Raw genomic sequence first — 20,361 nt, forward strand, 5'->3', positions numbered from 1 at the left:
GTGTACATTTCTTAGGCACTTGTTACGTACCCACGCGTTGACATAGACAAACCTTGCACACATTTGTGCTTATACTACAACTATACCTGTAAGCCAACCGCCAAACCCATCCAAGACGTTCGGGGTACCACCGAATTCAATTTCTCGCGGTAGCTGTTTACTTTACCAATACAAACGAGAGCCTCAACACGCGTCAATGGATTACTTCGTTTCATTCGGCGTTTTGTAACACGGTCACGACTGTATGCACCGGGCTCAGAGATCCTCCGTCAGGCTTCGTTTGCACCGATTGTCTGGTCCGCTGGGAAGAGACATTGATTCGAGAGTCTAGGATTTGGCTGGAAGCCTGACTTGTTTCTGCACTATGATTTGGAAAAGATTAGACAAGTCTGAGGAATGTCTCAAGGATCAACACGTATTGAAGAAAGAAACGTATGTTATTGATATTACGAATGAAGTTGACATTTCCGAACTTGTGTTATCCGGTATGGTGAACCATTGTGTATGTATTCAAACGACGGTGAAACCACAAGGAGAACCCTGACTTTTTTCAAATGGTAAACACCTTTTTTACTCAGCCATCTCGTGCTTTATTTCCGTTAAGATTCATTGACTGCTATATGTTCAAGGTTTGTGTAAAACCCGGGAATGTTTGGTGTGAAGGGAGCTTGAGGTGGGAACGGTCTATTTGTAGGCATAGCACGGGGAGCAGAGACCTTCGATACGGAGAAGGAAGTTCACGAGACTTTTGTAGTCGAAACGATACCTGTCGAGTCAATTTATGTAGTTGGTAGGGATTAGAGCACCGAAATAACTGGACAGTTTTATCTATCAATATTAATGGGCAAAACCTGCTCGCAGGATAGTTAAGAAATGCAACAGAGTTTTTGCACGCATCAATTTTCACTTAATTAGTGTTTTTCGATAGCCTCGAGCTATTCGAACTACCGAATAATCGGCAAAACGAGAAAACAATACTTTATCACTTAGCCAAGATATCGCGGCTTGTTTCAATTGATGGTATTTTGGATGATTGCCCTGGTTGATCGTTAACAATTAATTATCGCCGCAATTACTCGGTGATAAATGTTTTCTTTATAACCAGCATGTATACGTAACTAGTATTAACCGTTTTAGATCACGATGAGAAGATGAGTTAACGATCGTTTGAATTCAATGTGGACTTACCGTTCGTGAATGTCGAGCTGGAACTTGAACACGTCTCTTCTGGACACGCGTTAAGACTAACAATATTTACGGTCAAGTTAACTGGACGCGCCAACACGTGAAAACGAATTAAAATACGTGTTTCCCATGGCGTCCAGCATGCAGACTGTTTCAATACGGTGGTAACTGATTCATTCAAGTTTAACGAACTATTGCTAATAAAATCTCGACTATTTATACGCTGTAATTGATAGTCGATTCAAATGGCTCGCCAAAGTTTGGCAACGAATTTATGCAATTAAAACCATTTTATTTAAAATTAAGAATACTGACAATTGAAATTAGCCTAAACATGATTGAGTCATTCTACTCGGTATATTGTAGAATTATTTTAATCGAATTCAAGATGAAATGGTAAAAACTGCTGTAAGACTCCTATACGAGAGTTTTATCCTGAAAACAGGAGAAATAAATATAAATATTGCTGCAACGGATAATGGAGGAAAGGCTTCCGACTTAACGCACGAAATTGCTGGTACAAAGAAAAGAATCTTTGGTAGCTTCTCGAGTTTTTACCGTAATTGTGGATGCCGCAAGACGTGGTGGCTGAATTTTTTACACCTAATTGTTTAATAAAGGGTTCCTTCCTCTGTTTCTCCGAATTCGCGTAAAAGCGAACCAGGGATATTAGGAATGATCCGGTGAGTCGTTGCTCAAATTGCAGTCATTCGGTCAGTTTCCTTAACTGAAAAACTGCCAATCGTCAATTTATGCGCATATTTCAATCATAACGCCGTAATTACAAACGTTAATCAGCGGTGCGAGAGGCAATACTTATGCAGTTGGAGACACGCGGTGTGAGTAGAAAACGTGTAAATCGTAGATAATCAATCGGCATTGAATGCAATTGAATAGAGAGAACTTGAGTTGAGAAAGTAAATTTTCACCATATCTCATAGAAGAGACATTCAGTGAGTCGATGATTATGACAATTGGCACGGGACTAATAGCCAATGCCTTTCAAAAGACAAGCCAGTTATTTGCACAACTCTTTAAGACACGTATTTGCAAACATTGTAGATTTACGAGGTATCAATTGGTACTGTAAAGATTGGCAAAGCTCTATTGATTGCCCGTATAGGGGTAAAATGCAAGTGGTAAAAGCTTCTTTCACAAGCTCATACGCATCGGAGAAATTTTTACATTGTGTCTCGAGATGTCCGAACGTTACGGAAGAACAAGAGAATGCACAGTCTGAATATCTGGAACAAGAATGTTGAGGTGGAGGCGTGCTCGCAATGGACGGAGTGGGCCGTCGCTGTGATCTATGGATCACGTTGAATGATCTACGAGATCGCAGCGTGACGATCAAAGGAAATCGACTGTAAGTATGTAGCTGAGATACATTTAAAACAAAATATGATCTCCGCCACGCCTGTAAGTCGCGCGCTTCTTCGAGACAGGCACTTCCATTGTAGGAATTCTGTCGTTGCGGTAGGAAACATTTTTCATTTCTCTCCGCGAGTATTCCTCCGACAGGAAATACCAACGCGCGAGACGGAACGGGGTTCCTGTTACAACTGGAATCAGAAAATCACGAAGACCTCGTACGAAGAGAGCAGTTCTTGCTGCATCGAGTGTTTTTGCACCGAGAGGCGTTTGCCTCGTACAAAAGCTGCATTGCATCTCGCGGATTTATTGCCTCGTATCACAAGAGGAGAAATAACATTCATCGAGGCGAAATATGACGAAGGATTATGTCTAACCCACCTCGTGGATCACGAATTAATTGCACAGTGATGTCGGGATTTTTACGCGAACTCGACATGCTGGGATTATTAATTGATTTATTTCGTTCGAAATTTTGTGTCTTATTGATGGCCAGTTTTTGGCCGGCTCGATAAGTGAACCTATTATCCCGTTATCGCACTTGCGACGTTGTTAACATGAGCATACACGCAAATGGGGCAGAGTTGATACAAGGAATTAGGTAAGCGACTTATACTGTCCGCCAGTTGTTTCCTACCGAGTAATCACTAGACAAGTGTAAATAAACGGCAGGTATCCTTGACGATGACAGGAGTTAAACATCGCCAAGGAGAAATTTTAGAATTCCATCATAGCGTCTGTAAGTGATGCGAAATACGAAAGAAGAATCTCTTGTCAGCCGACGACTGAAAAGGCTCGACATTACCATTTTCGAAAAACTTGTTTTCGTACGCAGACTCCGTACATCGGATCGTACTCCGAACACTGCGGTGAGTTAATTCAAAATTCGTAATGCTGTCTACCGTTTGCAATCGTCAAGTTGAATTTGTCGAGTCAGTGATGTGCGCACTATGTGAACATCCTTTTACAGATTAGAAACTTCTCAGTTGTGTGACAATGAATGTCTTTTCCCACATCGAAGGAACAATCGGATTTCAGGAAAACCAAAATGTTTGAATGTTGTCAACGCGTCGCTCGATCGCATCGGAAGGACGATCTTCGCTTTGGACCCGTGAGCTACAGCCGAGGATCAAAGTACGCACGTACAAAATGAACGTTTCTGATTATGAGCAGAGCCACCCGAGTGAAAGTTTGGTAAACAGAGCCAAGGCCCACCTATAGCATCGTCTCGAACGTTGATATTACACAAAAACTCCTAATTGCGCTTAACAGTTTTTTAGACTTATCGCCGATTGCAAGCACAGACGGCACAACGCGGGTAAGTCTATCGCCTTGTTCCTATCCTATTTTTCTTTTTCCCCGACTAGTGTTCTCGGTCGAAGAACGCAGGCTGTTGACACGGCTTGGAAACTTTGTTGTTCATCGCGTTAAACATTCTTGATATTTCATTATTTTCTGCTTCTCTCTTCACTAATTAGGAAAACATAAATCTTGACCTAGATTCAAGCAGCTACCAGCTACTGCTACTCGTTCTATTCGTACGCGGAGTCTAACGCTAATTAAAAGGACAAACACCCACTGGCGATAGTTGCATAACTAGCGTAACAAGGTTCGTCTCCCAACTAGCAAACAAGGCGAAAATTTCAAACTGCTCGAGCAACTTGTGTTTTCGAAATACGAAAATTTTTATCTCCTACAAGACCGAGGTTAATCACTAATATTTGACCCCTGCAGGCTTTAAAATGACCAGATGAAACAGCCATCAACTACGGTGTATAAAATACCGAGAAACTATTATTCGGTTCGAAAAGAAGGCGTGGCAAGCACGGTTATTATGATAACGATATCAATATTCGTACAAGGAGCGTATTTTTTGGTACAAAAAAAAAAAAAAACTTTTATTTGTTTCAAATTAGTTAAATCGTTCGGTAAATATATTAGTACATGGCACGTACAGAAAAACTTCTAAGCTAAGAAAGAAAGGAAGAAAAAAAAAAAAAAAAAAAAAAATGAAGAAGAAGCAATCATGAACTTAGATGTTACTGAAGTAAGTCCGCTGGGCGATTTCCGCCCCGCACAGACGACGCCTCACTCCTCGCTCTCAATCGTGGTGCTCTCGGGATGAGTCTTGGCCCATTCGATGGCTCTCGCAATGGCAAGAGGCACCGGCGGCGTTGTCGGGAAGAAGTCAGCCTCGGGCCGATATCCGTTTTCGTCAGCGACGTAGGTGAACGTTTTGGTTTTGCCGTCTTTGTCGACCCAGGTGACGGAGCCGCGTACAACCGTGACGTCGCTACCGTCGGCGATCTTCTTCACTATGCCTTCGACTCGTTCCGAGATTCCGTTGGCCGTTTTGAACTCGGACTTGAAGCTGCCGTCGGAGTCCATGGACTGGGATTGGCTCAGAATAGCGATCGGAGTCGCCGTCGGGTCAGCGACTTCGGCGACGGTGACCGCCATTATGGCGAAAAGGGTGAAAAGCTGTGGGGGGAAAACGGGTATTGATTGAGACTTGACGGGGAGTGTGTACGAATGGGAAATGATTTTGCTAATTTCTTTGCGAGATTCAAATCAGTGATGAATTTTATCGTGAAAACTGTGAGAAATTTATCTTTGTACTCACGACGGTGTTCATGCTGCTGGTGTTCAATCGACGAGTTACTCGGGCACTCGGTTATTGACGTGTTGCTTGAAACTACCAAGACAGGGCATCATATAAGGCAACCCCCACCAAAATGTGTGGCTCCCTAATTCCTCTAATGCTCGTGATAATTAGCATTGCTCCATTCTTGAGTGTCGGAATACCCTAACACCGATGCATTTACTCCGAAGCACGGTGTCCGATAACCTTGCCTACGAAGATCTTTCCAAGGAATTTTTTATTCCGACTATTATCAATACTTATGTACCATTCCGTACCGCGGATGTAGCTTGGCGTTGCTCAAATTTCATTCGGGCAATGCGACGCTTTTATCTACTTCAATTCACTTTATTACACAACGCTGTTTTACCTTTTTTCTGTTAATCTAATCGCGTTTCAAGATTGTACGCGCATTGGCATCGAGTTACATTCCACGAAACGATGACAGAAAATCTTTACCCCGCCTATCGGATTTCGATAAAAGTTACCGGTTGTCTAGTCTTGAGCATCTATCTTTGTTTACTTTATTTCATTACCGTTTTAAACGAATATTTTAATTCACACGCCCGATCACGCTCTGAAAAAACAAAATACAACAAATATCAGAGCACTCGGTACGTACCTTGTCATAAAAATTCATTCCTTTTGGGACAGAAGTAACACATTTTTGTTCTGTGATCTGTTGAACTGATACCGCGGAAACTGAAAAATCGTAACAATATTGCATTTTAACTCTTTTCGTGAATATATATTACTATTGTTATAATATATAAAAAGAAATTTCCTTTTCACTGCAACTACATGAAAGATTGAAATTGGTATTTATGAGTTTCCATTTACACTAATAAATAAGCGTGGAAAATTATTCGAAAATAATAGTACATCCGTTCCATTTTACGCTCGACCACGGAAGAAAATCATTATCACATTTCATTACATTACCTCCTATTCTGTGAACTTTGTAAACTATCAATGGACAAGGTCAGTGGCCCCATATTTATAAGCTATCAATCAAATACCTATTCGAATTAGCTCCGAGTTATCAGGAAAAACCAAATTAGATGACATTTGAAGACTTATGTAAATCCCTCCTGCGACCTCAAATGAACTTGAGAGTTCTGGATTTCATACGAAGGCACAATTTCAATATACACCGTGAATTAAAGCAACGAACTTACATCTGAGTGATCGAAAAAAATTGTATTGCTCAATCGGTGAACAATCATTCGGGTACTATCTTAATTGCGTCAACTGCATTTGAAACGCAGTGTCAAACCAACTGCTGAAGTATGGATTTGTCGCGAAAAAAACGGAAAAACTTTATCGAACAAGCTCCTTCAAACGACCGATTCAATTAATGGGACATTTACAGGAATTTTAGGAAGTTCGTGGGTATTTTAGTTATTTTTTTTCTCATACAGTCAAAGTTTTAAAAAATTTATAGGTTTCAGGTATGCATTTCTCGTATTTTTTAGAGTAAATTTGCCTCGTTAAATAAGGAATACTTAAAAAACAAACAACGTGTGAAAATTTCAGGTGAATCGGTCAGAAACTGTAGGAGAAACGCGCAAGTGTGAAAAATCAAGTGAAGAAAAATTAATTCAAAGTTTAAATTCTCAAATAGTTTCAATATGCAGACTCATACGAATCAAAGGTCACTACAAAGGTCAATACATGACTGAAAATTTTTTTACGGACAAGATCGACACAAATCTATTCAGAGGAGAGACAAAAGTGTACAATTACGCAAAAAAACGAAAATCAATTTCTTGGCCGTAAATCCCGCTTCGAGACAGTTATTTACTGGGTTCTGCAACTAGTCTGAGATCAGGAACTTTGGTGCTTAGTGCTGCATTGTGAGTTAATTTCGTGAATTCATCTCGTGACGCGTTTCAGTGTCAGAGGTGTGGATACCAGTTGCTACCTAAATTGTGGATTGTTGTCTTGCACTTGGAACGGAACGAGTAGTTCACCATTAAAATAACGTGTTATAAATCTGAAAGATTTCTTGAGAAGAGACCGCCTCCTCGGAATAAAAGCCAGTGCATGTATGTAGTAAGAAACCAACGATACGGTGGAACAAAGTCGGAATTTCTTGTATTTCAACAGAAAGAACAGTTTCTGCCCCTTTCGTGACAAGCGTTCCAAAGAAAATGATTACGAAAGAAATGATCGTGACCCAAAAGTTATACCTTCTCGGCTTTTTTTACCTTCCCGATAAACCATTCGCGCAGATTTTGGAAAACCTCTGCAGTGGTGGATGTACAGAGTCCCGAAAGATCTCTGGGTTTAGATTCGACCTCGTCACGAGCCGGCATCTCGGCTGCGAAATCTACTCACGTTTCAATATTCGCATGTTCGTACATTGTACGAATGTGTAAGCCGTCTGCAATTCCGTATTTTATGCGGGAACAGCCGGTAATTGATATCGCTTTTATTCGGGCCTGCAAGTACGCGCGGCCGTGAGTTGCAGTAATGAATATCGTCAAGGACTCTAGACGAAATTAATTCCTTGCATATACCCGCGTGTTCGCATTTTCATGCAGAAGCTATGCGAGCATTATCCGCGGCGCGGGTTACCGTTGACTAAAATTAAAAATCGCCCCCCCATCTTGTTTTTCACGCTTACGTGTGTACATTACGCGGACGACTGAGTACAAATGAGAAAAATGGTGGCACCGTGCCAGACAACCTCCTCGGGCAGTGGTAAGAGGATCGTTGATCCTCGTGACATAGATTTACGGATAACTTTCAATCTCTCATCGAGAAGAGAGTGAATACGTGTTTAAACTTACGTCACAAATTGCATACGATAACTGTGAAACTAAACAATAACACGTAACACGAGCAGAGCAATAATGAGCTCTGACTGTGATCATCGAAATTCCCAAGTGTCTTAAAATTGAAAAATGAGAAATAAGCCAGATTTATAAAAAATTTCTCGCTGTACCTACGATGAAGTGCTGAAAATCATACGACATACCGAGAGTTGCAAGCGTAAACGTAAAAAACGGAGAAAGCAACAATTGCCGTAAAGCAAATGGCTATTATTATTCATTGCTACTTAACCTGTTTTTTACCCTGAATACGCAGCTCCCTGTTCGTTTCGCCTTAAGCAAGACGCGTTACCATCATGCCAACCCAGCGACGAGTTGCACAACGCAAACGTTCTACTTGGATACTGCAACTTCCGATTCTCGAACAATAAGGAATTTGCATTCGTAAATCTGCGAGAAATTCACGCTCCCTGCAGGCGTGTGTAGATAATAAGCTGCCGGTGAGCAGACAATTGGACGACGAGGACTCAAGGCTTCGTTACAAGCTCAAACAATCGCAACGCAATTTCGCTGTACTAATTTGGGTACTGGTAAGGTTTCTTGGTACTTGTAAACGAATTTCCTCTATTATATGCCGTTAATCAATAGCGTGCGAAACTTTATTCAAGTGAAAAAGGTGATTAATATACAGAAGCGGCTTCGCAGAAGCCAGAACGTTAGGACTGTCAGGGATGTTTGGAGAGTAAACTGTTGGCCAGAGTGAGAACGCGGAACACGAACGCTCTACACCTTCTTCTCAACCTCCTCCACGTCTTCTTCCGGGTGGGCAGCGGACCATTCCAGGGACTTCAAGATGTAGGCTGGGGTCTCTGGGGCGACGGGAAGGTGATCGCCGGAAGGATGGAAGCCGTTCTCATCGGCGGTGTAGATCGTCTCGATGATGGTTCCGTCGGGGGATGGATACGAGATGGAACCCTTGACCACCTGGACAACTTCACCCTCCTCCAAAGTCTTCAAGCTGCTTTCCTCCGAGACGGAAATCCCGTTTGCTGTTTCGTATTTGTTGACGAAAGTTCCGTCCGGGTTGACTTCGGACTCCTGACTGATGATGGCAATCGGCTCCTTAGGGTCAACTGCAGGGGATGATCTTTGCGCCGCCGACACAACGGGGGCTGGAACGGCGGCTGATTCGGGAACTGGAGCGGCAGCTGGCTCGGCGGCTGGAGCAGCAAAGACGCCGGCTACGAAGGCGAAGAAGACGAGGACCTGAATGGGAAGTAGAGTGTGATTTATTTTGTTGGTAAATTGCGTCGAAACGCGCAGAAATTTATTGAAGATAATGCGAGACAGTCGAGGAGGCGCGAGAGGATGGATCGATGGTGCCTGATTAGGATTGAATGGAGACTGATTGACGATGTTGAAATAAAAGTTGTTGGAAGAAGGACTTACTGCACGTGTGTTCATGGCTGATTGCTGGTAGGACAATTACTGCCTTTTGACGATACTCTCGCAGTATTTATACTACAAATTCGACACCCCACCAATCCTGCTGGTAAGATTTGTAATCAGGTATTCTCCATTGCGAGGTTACCAATTGCTCTGTGCGCGAACACTTCGTCTCTAAATCAATACAACACTGAGAATTAATTTTTCGAAGCAAACACGATGATCGACACATAATTCTCGCGACAAAACGATGCATAAGTTAGTCGATAGTGTGCCGTATATAATGTATGCTAAGCTAACAAACGATTTCGGCGAAGTCGCTGTGTTGATAATAAACTTTGTGACTTTCGATCTTCATTAGTATTCTCTTAGCTTTGTTTGTGGATGTCAAGTTACTTTTGAGGGTACCTTGAGCATGGCCTCCGAATTTATATGCAACCGGGGGATAAGGAAGAATTGGGCCCCAGCACTTATCCTACAAACAAACGAATAATGCATTTTGATAATGCAGAATCAATTTTACAGGCCGGCTAGTTTAAAATTATTTCAAATGCGTAACTGACCGGACGGTTCTGGTTACAAAGTTTAATAACTCCTATATGTTCAATCAGCATATTTTCACTTACAAACACATATCAACTGCTGATATATCGTTACGGATTACAGTCTTGCCTGTTCATAGATCTAACGAAATGTTCTACCTAAAATCAATATTCGTAACCAAAAGAGATAGGAAGTTATCTAATTGGATCCTGCACCAGGACCATAGGCGATATGAATGGGTGACTAGAGTTGACTTTGGAGTGAATTCGGTGACTGAGAACCACGCTGCAACGGTGTGAGTAAAAAAAAAGTAACCTCGTGAAATCAACTTCTTTCTTTTAATCCGTAATTTGTATTCCGACAAAGAACACGAAGTCTGGCCTCAGCTGCACCTCTGATGATCTAATCTTATGCAGACGCGATGTATTATGCACATATCCAACGTATCCCAATATTGCAGTCACATAAACAATAAAAAAATCGGATACCTCCTAATTCAGCGTGAAGAGAAGGCTAAATATAAATAATACTCCAACGTAAGTTTACAGAGGTTTAAAAATCGAAGAATATTCGCCAGTGGTATTCAATTCTTAGCGTAAAGCAAATCAACGCAACAAAAAGCGTAAAAGAGTCTATAGCTTAAATATTTCAGCAATTCGCTAATTACAATCGCTAACGACACAAAGAATTCATAGCGTTATTTGCGGTTAAATATTATAGCTATGCAAAGTATACGGTAAATTTTCAAAAATCCACCAATTTTTTACAGTGGCATAAAATTCAAATGTGTACAGCATAACCAAAATTCTATTCATAGAGTTTGCTTGAATTCTTTTGAAACAAACGAAAACTCTTGAGATAGATCAAATTAAATTGGGTGCGGTGCTGTAAATTAACACATCGACTTTAAACAATGAATACTGAAATTTTTTGCGATCACTTAATCAATCGTGCAACCTATACTGTCTCTGTGATTTGCTGGTCAAAGTGACTTCGGTTATCGAGCAGCTCGCCCGCTACGATCAGCAATTTTTCATTGAATGTGTCCGAAAAATTGGCAAGTTGAGAATTCACCATTTCGCCAGAGTTTAAGGCGTTTCGCGTATAATCGATGCTTGGGATCTCACCCAGCGTTACAACATAAATAACAAGTCCGTTGACATGCCATTAGTCAAGCAAATATTAAAACATAATCTTGTGAGTATTACGCTGTTTGTCTTTGATACTGTTTCATTCGTGTATTTCGGACAACCGCTTACCAGCGTGTGTAGTACTATTTTTAGTTCTTATAGTAGGAAAAAACCCAAAAAACCACACGAGAAAAAGTAAATAAAACAAAAAAATTGTAATCACGTCACCACGGGTATTAAATAACTTACCTCATTTGCGGTACCACTTTTTTGGCGACCTTGTGCACCTGCGGCACTTTACGATGAGTAGGTCACTTGTGATATCTTGTAAATGGCATCGCTGAAGCGTCTTGTACTTTGTGAAGAGACTTTTCAGAGTCGACAAGCTTCGAGTTTTTCCCAAATTCCACGAATACCAGCTGGGGCCGATAGTTCGTGAAAACTTTATCTTTTAAAAAGTCAGTAACGCGAAGTACATAGTGATGAAGAAAAAATTCCTCATTTGAAAAAGTAACCGTTTTCACTTGATATAAACCAGTTTCGGGCAACACCATTATTAGTCGGTTAAAAATTAGAAATTATCCTTTTATTTACAATTACAGCAGTGTAATGATTCTAATAACAGAAGACAAGTATAATTTGTGGTCTAAATCTTTCTAATTATAAAATACTTATGTAATATGTAATTCATTACTTTCTGATTGGAAAGTGTAATTTGTACTTTTTCTTTTCTACTTACAAATCATACGTGTAATTTATAATTACAACGAAATTAATTACGAATTGTAACCAGGCAGTGGTCCAACACTGCTCGATACCGTCTCTGCTCTTCAATGCCCCATCAATGAATAGGTGAAGAAAATCTCGACCAACGGTAAAGAGTCGTGACTTTCACGGTTATTCTGGATAGGAATTATATAACCTCCGTGAGATCTGGATCAATGTTAAACAGTAGTTCACCTAGTCTTGAAAGCGAACTGTCTCAAGGTCTGAGCGAGCTCTGCTATTTCCAGGCAGGATTGCAAGCGGTACACTAATACCGTTACAAATCCATGTTGAATGGGATGTGTAGTAGGTACATATTGTAGAGGCATGGGCAGAACTGCTAATACCAACGAGGAAAGGCAACGGCCGAGAGACAACGATGTGAGGTGAACGTACCGCGCATTGCGCAACGAAGTTAACCGCGTGTCGGTGAACTAGACCAGTCTACCTCTCGGGAGTTATTCATTTGCGGGATCACCCGCATATCAAGCACAAAAGCCAATTAACGAAGGGCAAGCTTTATCTTGACTTCCCTCAGCATTCAAATTCAATTTCATAGTCTCGGTATCGGAGATGCAATCGTTCGACGGGATGATCTATGCACAGAGTTGACACAGTTAACCCACCCTGTAAATCTTTCAGTGATCTTAATCCTCATGCTCGAAACGATCGAAGGGTGAGCTTGCGAAGAATTTCGATGGTGTACTCGTTCAACGCTGCGAGTGAAGGGTAATTTCGCACGATCAAAGAAAATTTCACAAGGCCAAAATCGTTAAAGGGCCATCATGATTATCGAGTAGAAACGTTTAACCGATGCAAACGAACAAGTTCTTCTATTTTCATATCGTAATAGCCTGCGGTAAACTGTCCGATATTACACGGCCTGTTGTGTTTAAAGTGATCGTTTTATTTGGCAAAAGAGTTATGCGCTTGGCGAATAAAAGCTACTTCCATGGTACGCGTTACTCGATCTAATGAATCCGAGAAGCTCCACGGCATCAACCATCAAATGAAGTACCAACTACTCGGAATTCTAGGTCGAAGTAACGAACCCTGTTCTTCACTATGACTACACTGCTGATTCTCTCGAATTGCTCTCGTCGGCTCATTGTAAGGTCGTGCACGGTAAAAGGATGAGGATGAATGGAGTCTGCATGGAAGGGCAGAGAGCTGGAGGAGAAGAAGAGAACAATGGGTTGACTCGCGTTTGTATGGGACGACGGTGGCATTTGTTTTACACCGTGTACATACATCCTCGGAACCCGTTGACTAACCTTTCACGAACGTCTCTAACGCGACGTGCCATTATCCCCAGCTGCCAGCCTCGAATTTCCCGAAGTCTTCACACCCCCCTGCGAAAATAGTTGAAAAAACTTTACCCTGATTACTGCATCCTAGTCGCACGAAGCTTTTACCGCTTACGGAGACGATAAATATTTCGTAGAATTGCCGTCGAGCTTGCGAGTCCAACTGTTCTAAACTGCGGTTTTACCACAGAATCATAAGTGTTCGAATAGCAGTAGCAAAAGATTTTCGCGAGAGGACTAGAATTTGAATGTCAAATTCGCTTCGCTGCTGGATAATGTCAATGTTTGTTTGTACCGACTACTGGGGAACATTTTTTATTATGCAATCACTGCAGGGGTGTAACATGCACGGAATCGGGACGCTAATTTGCAAGTTTGATGGACTTTGACAAGGCTTTCGGTGCTTCGTTCTATTTCTACCGTAGGGTGGGATTTACTTTGAACGGAAATACCAGGCATTTGCACTGTCACTCGCTAAACGTTTGAGAGGAAAATTGCACAAGCCATCCGACGTAGAACTCCTGGATGCGATGCATTGTCAGTGACCTTCGATCACGTATCAATGTGAGCAATATGCTCTCGGTTTGCAACGATGCGAACTCGATTCCAAATAGAATGAAATATTTCGAAGCGTTCGGTCTGTTCCTCTGAAACTTTCGCAAGAAAAATTCTAGGCGATACCGGTATTTTGCATAATTAGTGAAGAATTTTTCCACTCGCACGTGGCCATCGAGAGCGAGAATTATATTCTGCTACTTTGTTTCTCGTTAGTGTTCACGGTCAAAGAATCATGAGGTATCAATGACCCTTAGATAGACTTTTTGTTATTGAGCCACACGCACGCGAGATGAATTTCGGATGGATGCTCTAAAAATAAGATGACTCATGAAATTTGTGTAGAATAATATTTTTTTGAAAACATACTTAATTGTTATACAGTTGCGGATGGATGAACGTCTGCACGCATCGCTAATAACATGACCCTTGAAACGGACCTCGAGCCATTATAATGTGTTTAAAATTCAATTTCCAGTCAAGCGTATTGTCGTAAACGGACAACGAACGAAATGTGACTGTTGTACACGGTGATCAATTTTACAAGTATAAAGAGACTTCACGTAGTCTAGGAATATTGAAGTGGATAATCACTAATTTTTATTGCGAAAAAACTCTTCCTAAAACTGCAGTGTCGAAATCCTAGTTCTCTTGGCGCAATTCAAACCAGCGTTCAGACTATAATAAAGGTAAGGAAATTTCTGTCTGCTTCTCCGCATGAAATTCTCTACGGAATGTGACTACAACCGTGAAACGATTCGATCGGTAGAGATTTTTGAATTTTGACAACGTTTTCCCGTATGCATTAATCTCTGAGGGTAAGTGAACTCGCGATCGAAGAATTGGAGGTTCAGAATTTTGATGTTTTTGGTAAACTTGCCCCGATATAAAAACAGAAAAGAATTCGGAGAGTTCTCTAAGTACGCAAAAATGTGAAACATACCTACTTGAGTGTTCGAAACAGCAATTATCGTTCTCTGACTTGAGCTGGCTCTGAGGTTGCAGTCTATTAGTATAGTTACCTACTTATACAATAATTGTTACATACCTGTTACAGACTTACATTTCTTTCGGTGTTGATAATTTCTTGAACTACGCTTTGGATGGACAATGACGTAAGTTATTTGCTCTTCCACTCGAGGCTCCGGTACCACAAGCCTATGTATACGGTGAAAAAATGTGCCCGTGGAGATTTGTTTTAGTGCCGAAGGACGTTTGTGTCCAGCGAAACACGTGGTATATCTATCTGTTGCGTTCGATATTTCCGGAACTTATACCAGCACGTGTCATTTTGGCTGAATGTTGAAAATTTGGCAATCAATGCTAATGACGAGGTCCTTGATATTAAAGCTTCCAAGGAACACGGAGATTATATGCAACGTCCAATAATTGGCGAGTCAAATCGCAATGGAAATTGGAAATCAATCGGCAAACGCATCTGTGTCGGCGTAATTTCATCCGCGCATTCCGCAACGCCGACGCCCTGCAGATGGTCGCGCATTTGCGAAGATGATTTCCCTCGCCGTAAAACGTGGCAACGAGTCGGTTCAGCATCTGCCATTTACCTCCCGGAGTATAGACGCATCCAGCGCATAAATTAACTCGACCACTTGAATTTTTCATTAATAACTGCTGAGGATTTTTCCGTCGATGCTGCAGCCGCGACCTTATACAATCGCATATAGATGACGTATAATATTTCATAAACCCATCGGCAGGCGGATGTTAGTCATGCGCGTCTTATATGCATGCAGGTTTACGGAGTACAGGTATGGTCGAAAGTTTTCGCGCTTCCGTTTGGTTGAGAGCAAACTTGAGGTGAGACAATTGCCCACAGATTCAATTAATCACATTGTTAATTGGCGATTATTACCGTACGTGACCAAGATGGTTAACATGACAAATTATCATATTAGATACGCGTTGGTTAATCACACGTCGTATCCCATCGGTGGGGTCGTTAAATTATACGGCCCCAAAATTTTTGGTATTCTTTTTTTCTTGTTTCTTTCTTTATCTCTTGCTGTGCCAAAGCGTATCGTAATATAGATGTCGCAATAAAACACTTCGGTAATCCTGATTTATATATAAACGAATTGATCATTCTCATCGCTTCCTTATAACCATAATATGAAGGTCTTTTTCATGAATAATCAGTTATGTGGTTGGTTTCTGCGCATTCATATGTCATCGTGGCTAACATTTAGTATATTTGATGGAAGCCGAAAGCCTTGGAAACAAACGGAAATGATAATCCTAATGGAAGTGTGGTTTTAAAAACAAGAGTAATTGAATCGGGAACGCTGAAAAGCAGTCGAGCCGCGAGAATTCTTTGCCACGAATCACCTGCATGACTTTACGAATCGCATGACAAGGGGAAGAGAAAGAAGAGTGATTCGAAGCAAAAAGATGAGTCTGGATGGATTGTTTTCTAGGCGTGCCATCGTGACAGGGATAAGCTCTGGGAAGGGATAAAGGTTAGTTATTTGCACTAGACGTTGCGCAATCAACATTTTACCTCTGCGTAGAAAATATTTTCAGCACTTGAGAAATTATACACCGCATATTAAATTCACAGCGATAAACGCCCACCCACGTCACTACAAAATAACCTCAAGAGCGTAATTTTCTTCGAAGGCTTACTCCCACCCCCCTATCCATGCATAATTGTGAAAAAATCATGCGACTTCGTCGTTGCGTCAGCAGATCTCAGTGTCTCAAATGTCGCTAAATTTCAAAACGGAGGATACAAATAACGTCACGATTTCGGTAGAAGGATGAAATTTATCCAATCGTAAAACGACCGTAAAAGAGAAACAAATTATCACTACGACGACGTTTTCTATCGATGAAATTTCAGACTTGTAGCGAGAGTTGAGATTCCTCCTCGTGTGTTAACTGCGAAGCAGCATGAGCCGACGAAGACAGCTATCCACCGCACTTCAGTGCAGTTATTAAATATGATTATGCAACCCGACAAGCAACTCTAAAGGACGAATACGGGATGCGAAGCCACCCGTCCGCCGGCTCTTGGCTGCAAAGCAGCTGTGCATCGTTTTGCAAAGTCGTACCACTCATACCGGCTACTCTACTCTTAGTGTAGCTTAGTGGCAATATGATTCGTTCATAATGGCGGTACAGTCCCCCGCAAGATGAGTTTGCATCCTAATGGACCACTGCCTATTGAGACATAAATCGCACGGATGAAAGACGCGGTCGTAAAACGTCGAATACACCGACTTACAGCAAATGTTTGCTTGCGAAACGGAATGGAACTTGCAAACAATCTTGCATTGTCGAATCGTCTCAGGGTTTCCACCCAGTTATATATAAATACATTCCCCTTTAAACAATCAGACTCGAGGTGACCTTTCCGATGCCGAAACCACGTTGGAATTCATCTGCAATCCTTGGTTCAATCCTGAAATCCTAGAGCCTGTGGTAAAGCGAATTAGCGACATCGTGGCTTCGACACTGCAAGCGTAAAGTTACCGTAGGGAGAAGAATGAGAGATCAAGACTGACCGAGGTCCGTAACTGCAATTGGATGAACCACACCCTGAGAAACTTGCCGCCAATGGAACAGTTTGACCTAGACATTGCGTTTTCAGCATCAAACGTCAGCGGTCTATTGTCGACAATGATGCGAGCAGGCATCCTCTCCGCTGCTGCGGTATGAACATCGCCAGTTTCTTCGAAATACACCTTCGAACTTGCTCGTAATTCGGAACTAGGACCCGCGTTTCGGGTCCTGGCCCACCGCGGAGTCCGAGTCAAAGCTTTGCGACGTTGGACTCAGGGGTCAAATCATCTCAAGCGAGATTTTGCGGGGTTCGAAGTGCATCAGTTCGATGATGCGTCGGTCAGAAGAAGTGCATTGTGCAGCGGCAGGGATGACCCCTTTCACTGCACCAAGTTGCATAGCCAGCGTATATAAGAGCCTTCGCTCCGAACAAGAATCACAAGTACAAAACCAACTGCAAGTCGAGTCCTTCCTACTAAGATACTACGATACTATGTACACTGTTCAGGTAAGTCCTGCAAAAACGAAAGTCCCTTTCGATCGTGATGATCCAGAAACGAAAACTAAGTAGCTTGAACGCGAAAAATTATACCGACTCTGAGATACGTTGCTCGAAGACCATGTAAAATATTCTTTTTGCGGTTATCGTGGCTCCTTTGGTTTTACAACGCTTCTACCGATCGTACAAAAACAGTCTTAACGTGCTCCGATACTCGAACAGAGAAAACATGATAGCGACGCAATTAGCTTGAAAATGCCCATGAAACTGCTTCCTGGTTTTGTGTTTGCCACTCTTAGCGTCAGCCTCAACACTGAACACTCACAAAGTTTGCTTTGCTTTTAAGTGCAAACTTAAGTGTCATTGCGAAGTGATTAACGGTACGATACGAGCGTTAAGTGACCATGAAAACGTAACTTCGTTCCTCCGAATCTTGCCCAAACGATTTATTTCACGGCCTAAAATAAAAGCAAAATCAAAATCCAATTCACCCTACGCATGACCTCACCAAATATCTTATTCGCGAACGAGCCGCAGTCCAACGTCTAGAATGGCCACTGCCAGTGGCAACGGTAATCTTCCTTGGTAAAATGACCTAGTCATCCTTGCTGTGTTAATACGCCTAACCATCAGTTTGCATTGCACAATCTCGTCTCCTCTAACGTAACGCCATCAAGCAGCGCGCTACAAGAAGCCTAGAAAAAAAATAACTGACACCAATCGTGAAACATCTTAGAAACGGGCTCATTACGCCAATGGGTCGCGGTGTCCGAACCATCGTAACATCTTTTCCGTGGTTCAAGTAGTCTCTTGCGTCTCTCTGTACTCGAGGCGACAAGTTTTCGACAAATCACAGTTGACAAGACTATCGCGAATGATATTTTGACTCCAAGGTACTGGTGGTCGTCGCACTGTGTGCGACGCGAACTTTCGGGGCGCCACAGCGTCCCACCGGTGGATCGGATAAGGACGCTGTCATCACCGCCCAACAACTGGAAGTAAATTTCGATGGGAACTACGTGAACAAGTGAGTGAAACTGCGTGGTTAAGCTTGTTGATACGAACCGTCACCGAATCCAGAAGTACGACGGCGATAATTCACTTTGCAGCTTCGAGACCAGCAACGGCATAAGCCACCAAGAGTCGGGACAGCCGAAGCAGGTCGACAACGAAACTCCTGTGGTGGTCCAGGGCGCCGACTCGTACACGGCGCCGGACGGCCAGCAAGTGAGCATCACCTACATCGCTGACGAAAACGGCTATCAGCCTCAGGGTTCCCACATCCCAACGGCGCCTCCAATTCCCCCAGAGATCCTCCGGGCTCTTGAATGGAATGCGGCTCACCCTGAGGAGGAAGACGGCGGTCAGGGCAGACCGCCCCCAAGAGGTGACCGTTTACCCCGCCACGAGTCGGTGACGGGATTGTTTTTAACCAATTTATGAATTATCGAGTCCCCTCTCCGCTAGACCTTAAAACTTGGAGGATTATCTGAAATCCCACGATTGTGATCCAGTGAAAAGGCCACCTCAGAGTTGGCTCGCAATCTGAATTCTAATGGCTGGATTAAAGTTTAAGTGTATTCCGAAATTATTATCTTCACTTTCATGAGCAGCTTTAATCGGTAAACGAATGTCGTATGTCGACCGAGAAGAAGTTTCGATTTCGTTGGACGTGTGATCTTGCCAAGACTATATTTAAAAGTATAATCAGGAATTCAAAGATTCTAAAACCTGTTTTTCTAGTTATTTTCACCTTCGTTGTACCGATATTTCCCCGAATATCAACCAGGAATTCACTGTAATTGCCTGGACTTCTTATAAACCGTGCCTCGCCACGTTTGTGAGAACGACGTCTATGTCCTGTCACATAATTCTCTCTTCGATAACATCTGGCTTCGATCAATTTGAACAATCTATGATCGATGCGTGTTAAATTAGGGATACTTGACAATGAAAAATTTCGTAAATTAAATTTTGTAATTTCGCTTCTTCTCTGCTTCTTCAGGATAAACTGAAGCCTGCCTTGATCGAACAGGACCAGACCTAAGCAAATGTCAACCTAGCCACGGACACAACCGACTCAATCCTTGGACACGTCTACAAAAATAGATCTAGGTTTCATATTTACTATAGAATACAAATAACAAAGCAAGCCAGTTACACGCATGTAATTTTCTTATCATAACGCTATTTTTAGAGAAAAAAAAACACACACACACGTGAAAAAGACAGACACTAAAAAAACCACTCTTACCTAAAAATAAAAACGCAACTCAACCGCAAACGTGAATTGAACGTGGCCCGGGCCCAGGTCTTGCGTTCATTAAAATTACGTGCCTGTGTAGGTACACTGGTGCATGCGATATGGTGGTGTACCAATGCGCTGTAAACGCTACAAGTGCTACTAGATTGTGATTTTTTTACATGTAAATAAATAAAGAATATACTCGAAGCTTAATAGGTTCGTGATTCTCATTAATCTCATTCGAATTAGAAAAACCTCGTCGGTATTTCGGCATTGACATTATTGTAATTTCATTAATAATTCATGATTATGGTAAATTACTTTTCATGTCATACTTTGTGTGAGATGAGCACGGGGAATTCTTCCGCAATAATG

General features: G+C 42.1%; 3 protein-coding genes across 3 annotated transcripts; 1 reads left to right on the plus strand and 2 right to left on the minus strand.

The window, feature by feature from the left end:
* Positions 1-4,431: 4,431 nt before the first annotated feature.
* Positions 4,432-5,317, minus strand: LOC124183874 (endocuticle structural protein SgAbd-6-like). The gene is made up of 2 exons (XM_046573041.1): positions 5,180-5,317; positions 4,432-5,037 (listed from the first exon to the last, which is right to left on the minus strand). The coding sequence occupies exons 1-2, from the start codon at positions 5,189-5,191 to the stop codon at positions 4,645-4,647; spliced, it is 405 nt and encodes a 134-aa protein (XP_046428997.1). The 5' UTR covers positions 5,192-5,317; the 3' UTR covers positions 4,432-4,644.
* Positions 5,318-8,606: 3,289 nt separating this feature from the next.
* On the minus strand, positions 8,607-9,580 carry LOC124178972 (endocuticle structural glycoprotein SgAbd-1-like). Its single transcript, XM_046562858.1, has 2 exons — positions 9,424-9,580; positions 8,607-9,240 (listed from the first exon to the last, which is right to left on the minus strand). The coding sequence occupies exons 1-2, from the start codon at positions 9,436-9,438 to the stop codon at positions 8,758-8,760; spliced, it is 498 nt and encodes a 165-aa protein (XP_046418814.1). The 5' UTR covers positions 9,439-9,580; the 3' UTR covers positions 8,607-8,757.
* An 8,017-nt stretch (positions 9,581-17,597) lies between these two features.
* Positions 17,598-20,199, plus strand: LOC124178964 (cuticle protein CP14.6-like). Its single transcript, XM_046562848.1, has 4 exons — positions 17,598-17,750; positions 18,635-18,768; positions 18,851-19,128; positions 19,747-20,199. The coding sequence occupies exons 1-4, from the start codon at positions 17,613-17,615 to the stop codon at positions 19,749-19,751; spliced, it is 555 nt and encodes a 184-aa protein (XP_046418804.1). The 5' UTR covers positions 17,598-17,612; the 3' UTR covers positions 19,752-20,199.
* Positions 20,200-20,361: the final 162 nt, after the last annotated feature.

This window comes from Neodiprion fabricii, chromosome 1 (genome assembly GCF_021155785.1).
Source record: "Neodiprion fabricii isolate iyNeoFabr1 chromosome 1, iyNeoFabr1.1, whole genome shotgun sequence".
Classification (NCBI taxonomy): Eukaryota; Metazoa; Arthropoda; class Insecta; order Hymenoptera; family Diprionidae; genus Neodiprion; species Neodiprion fabricii.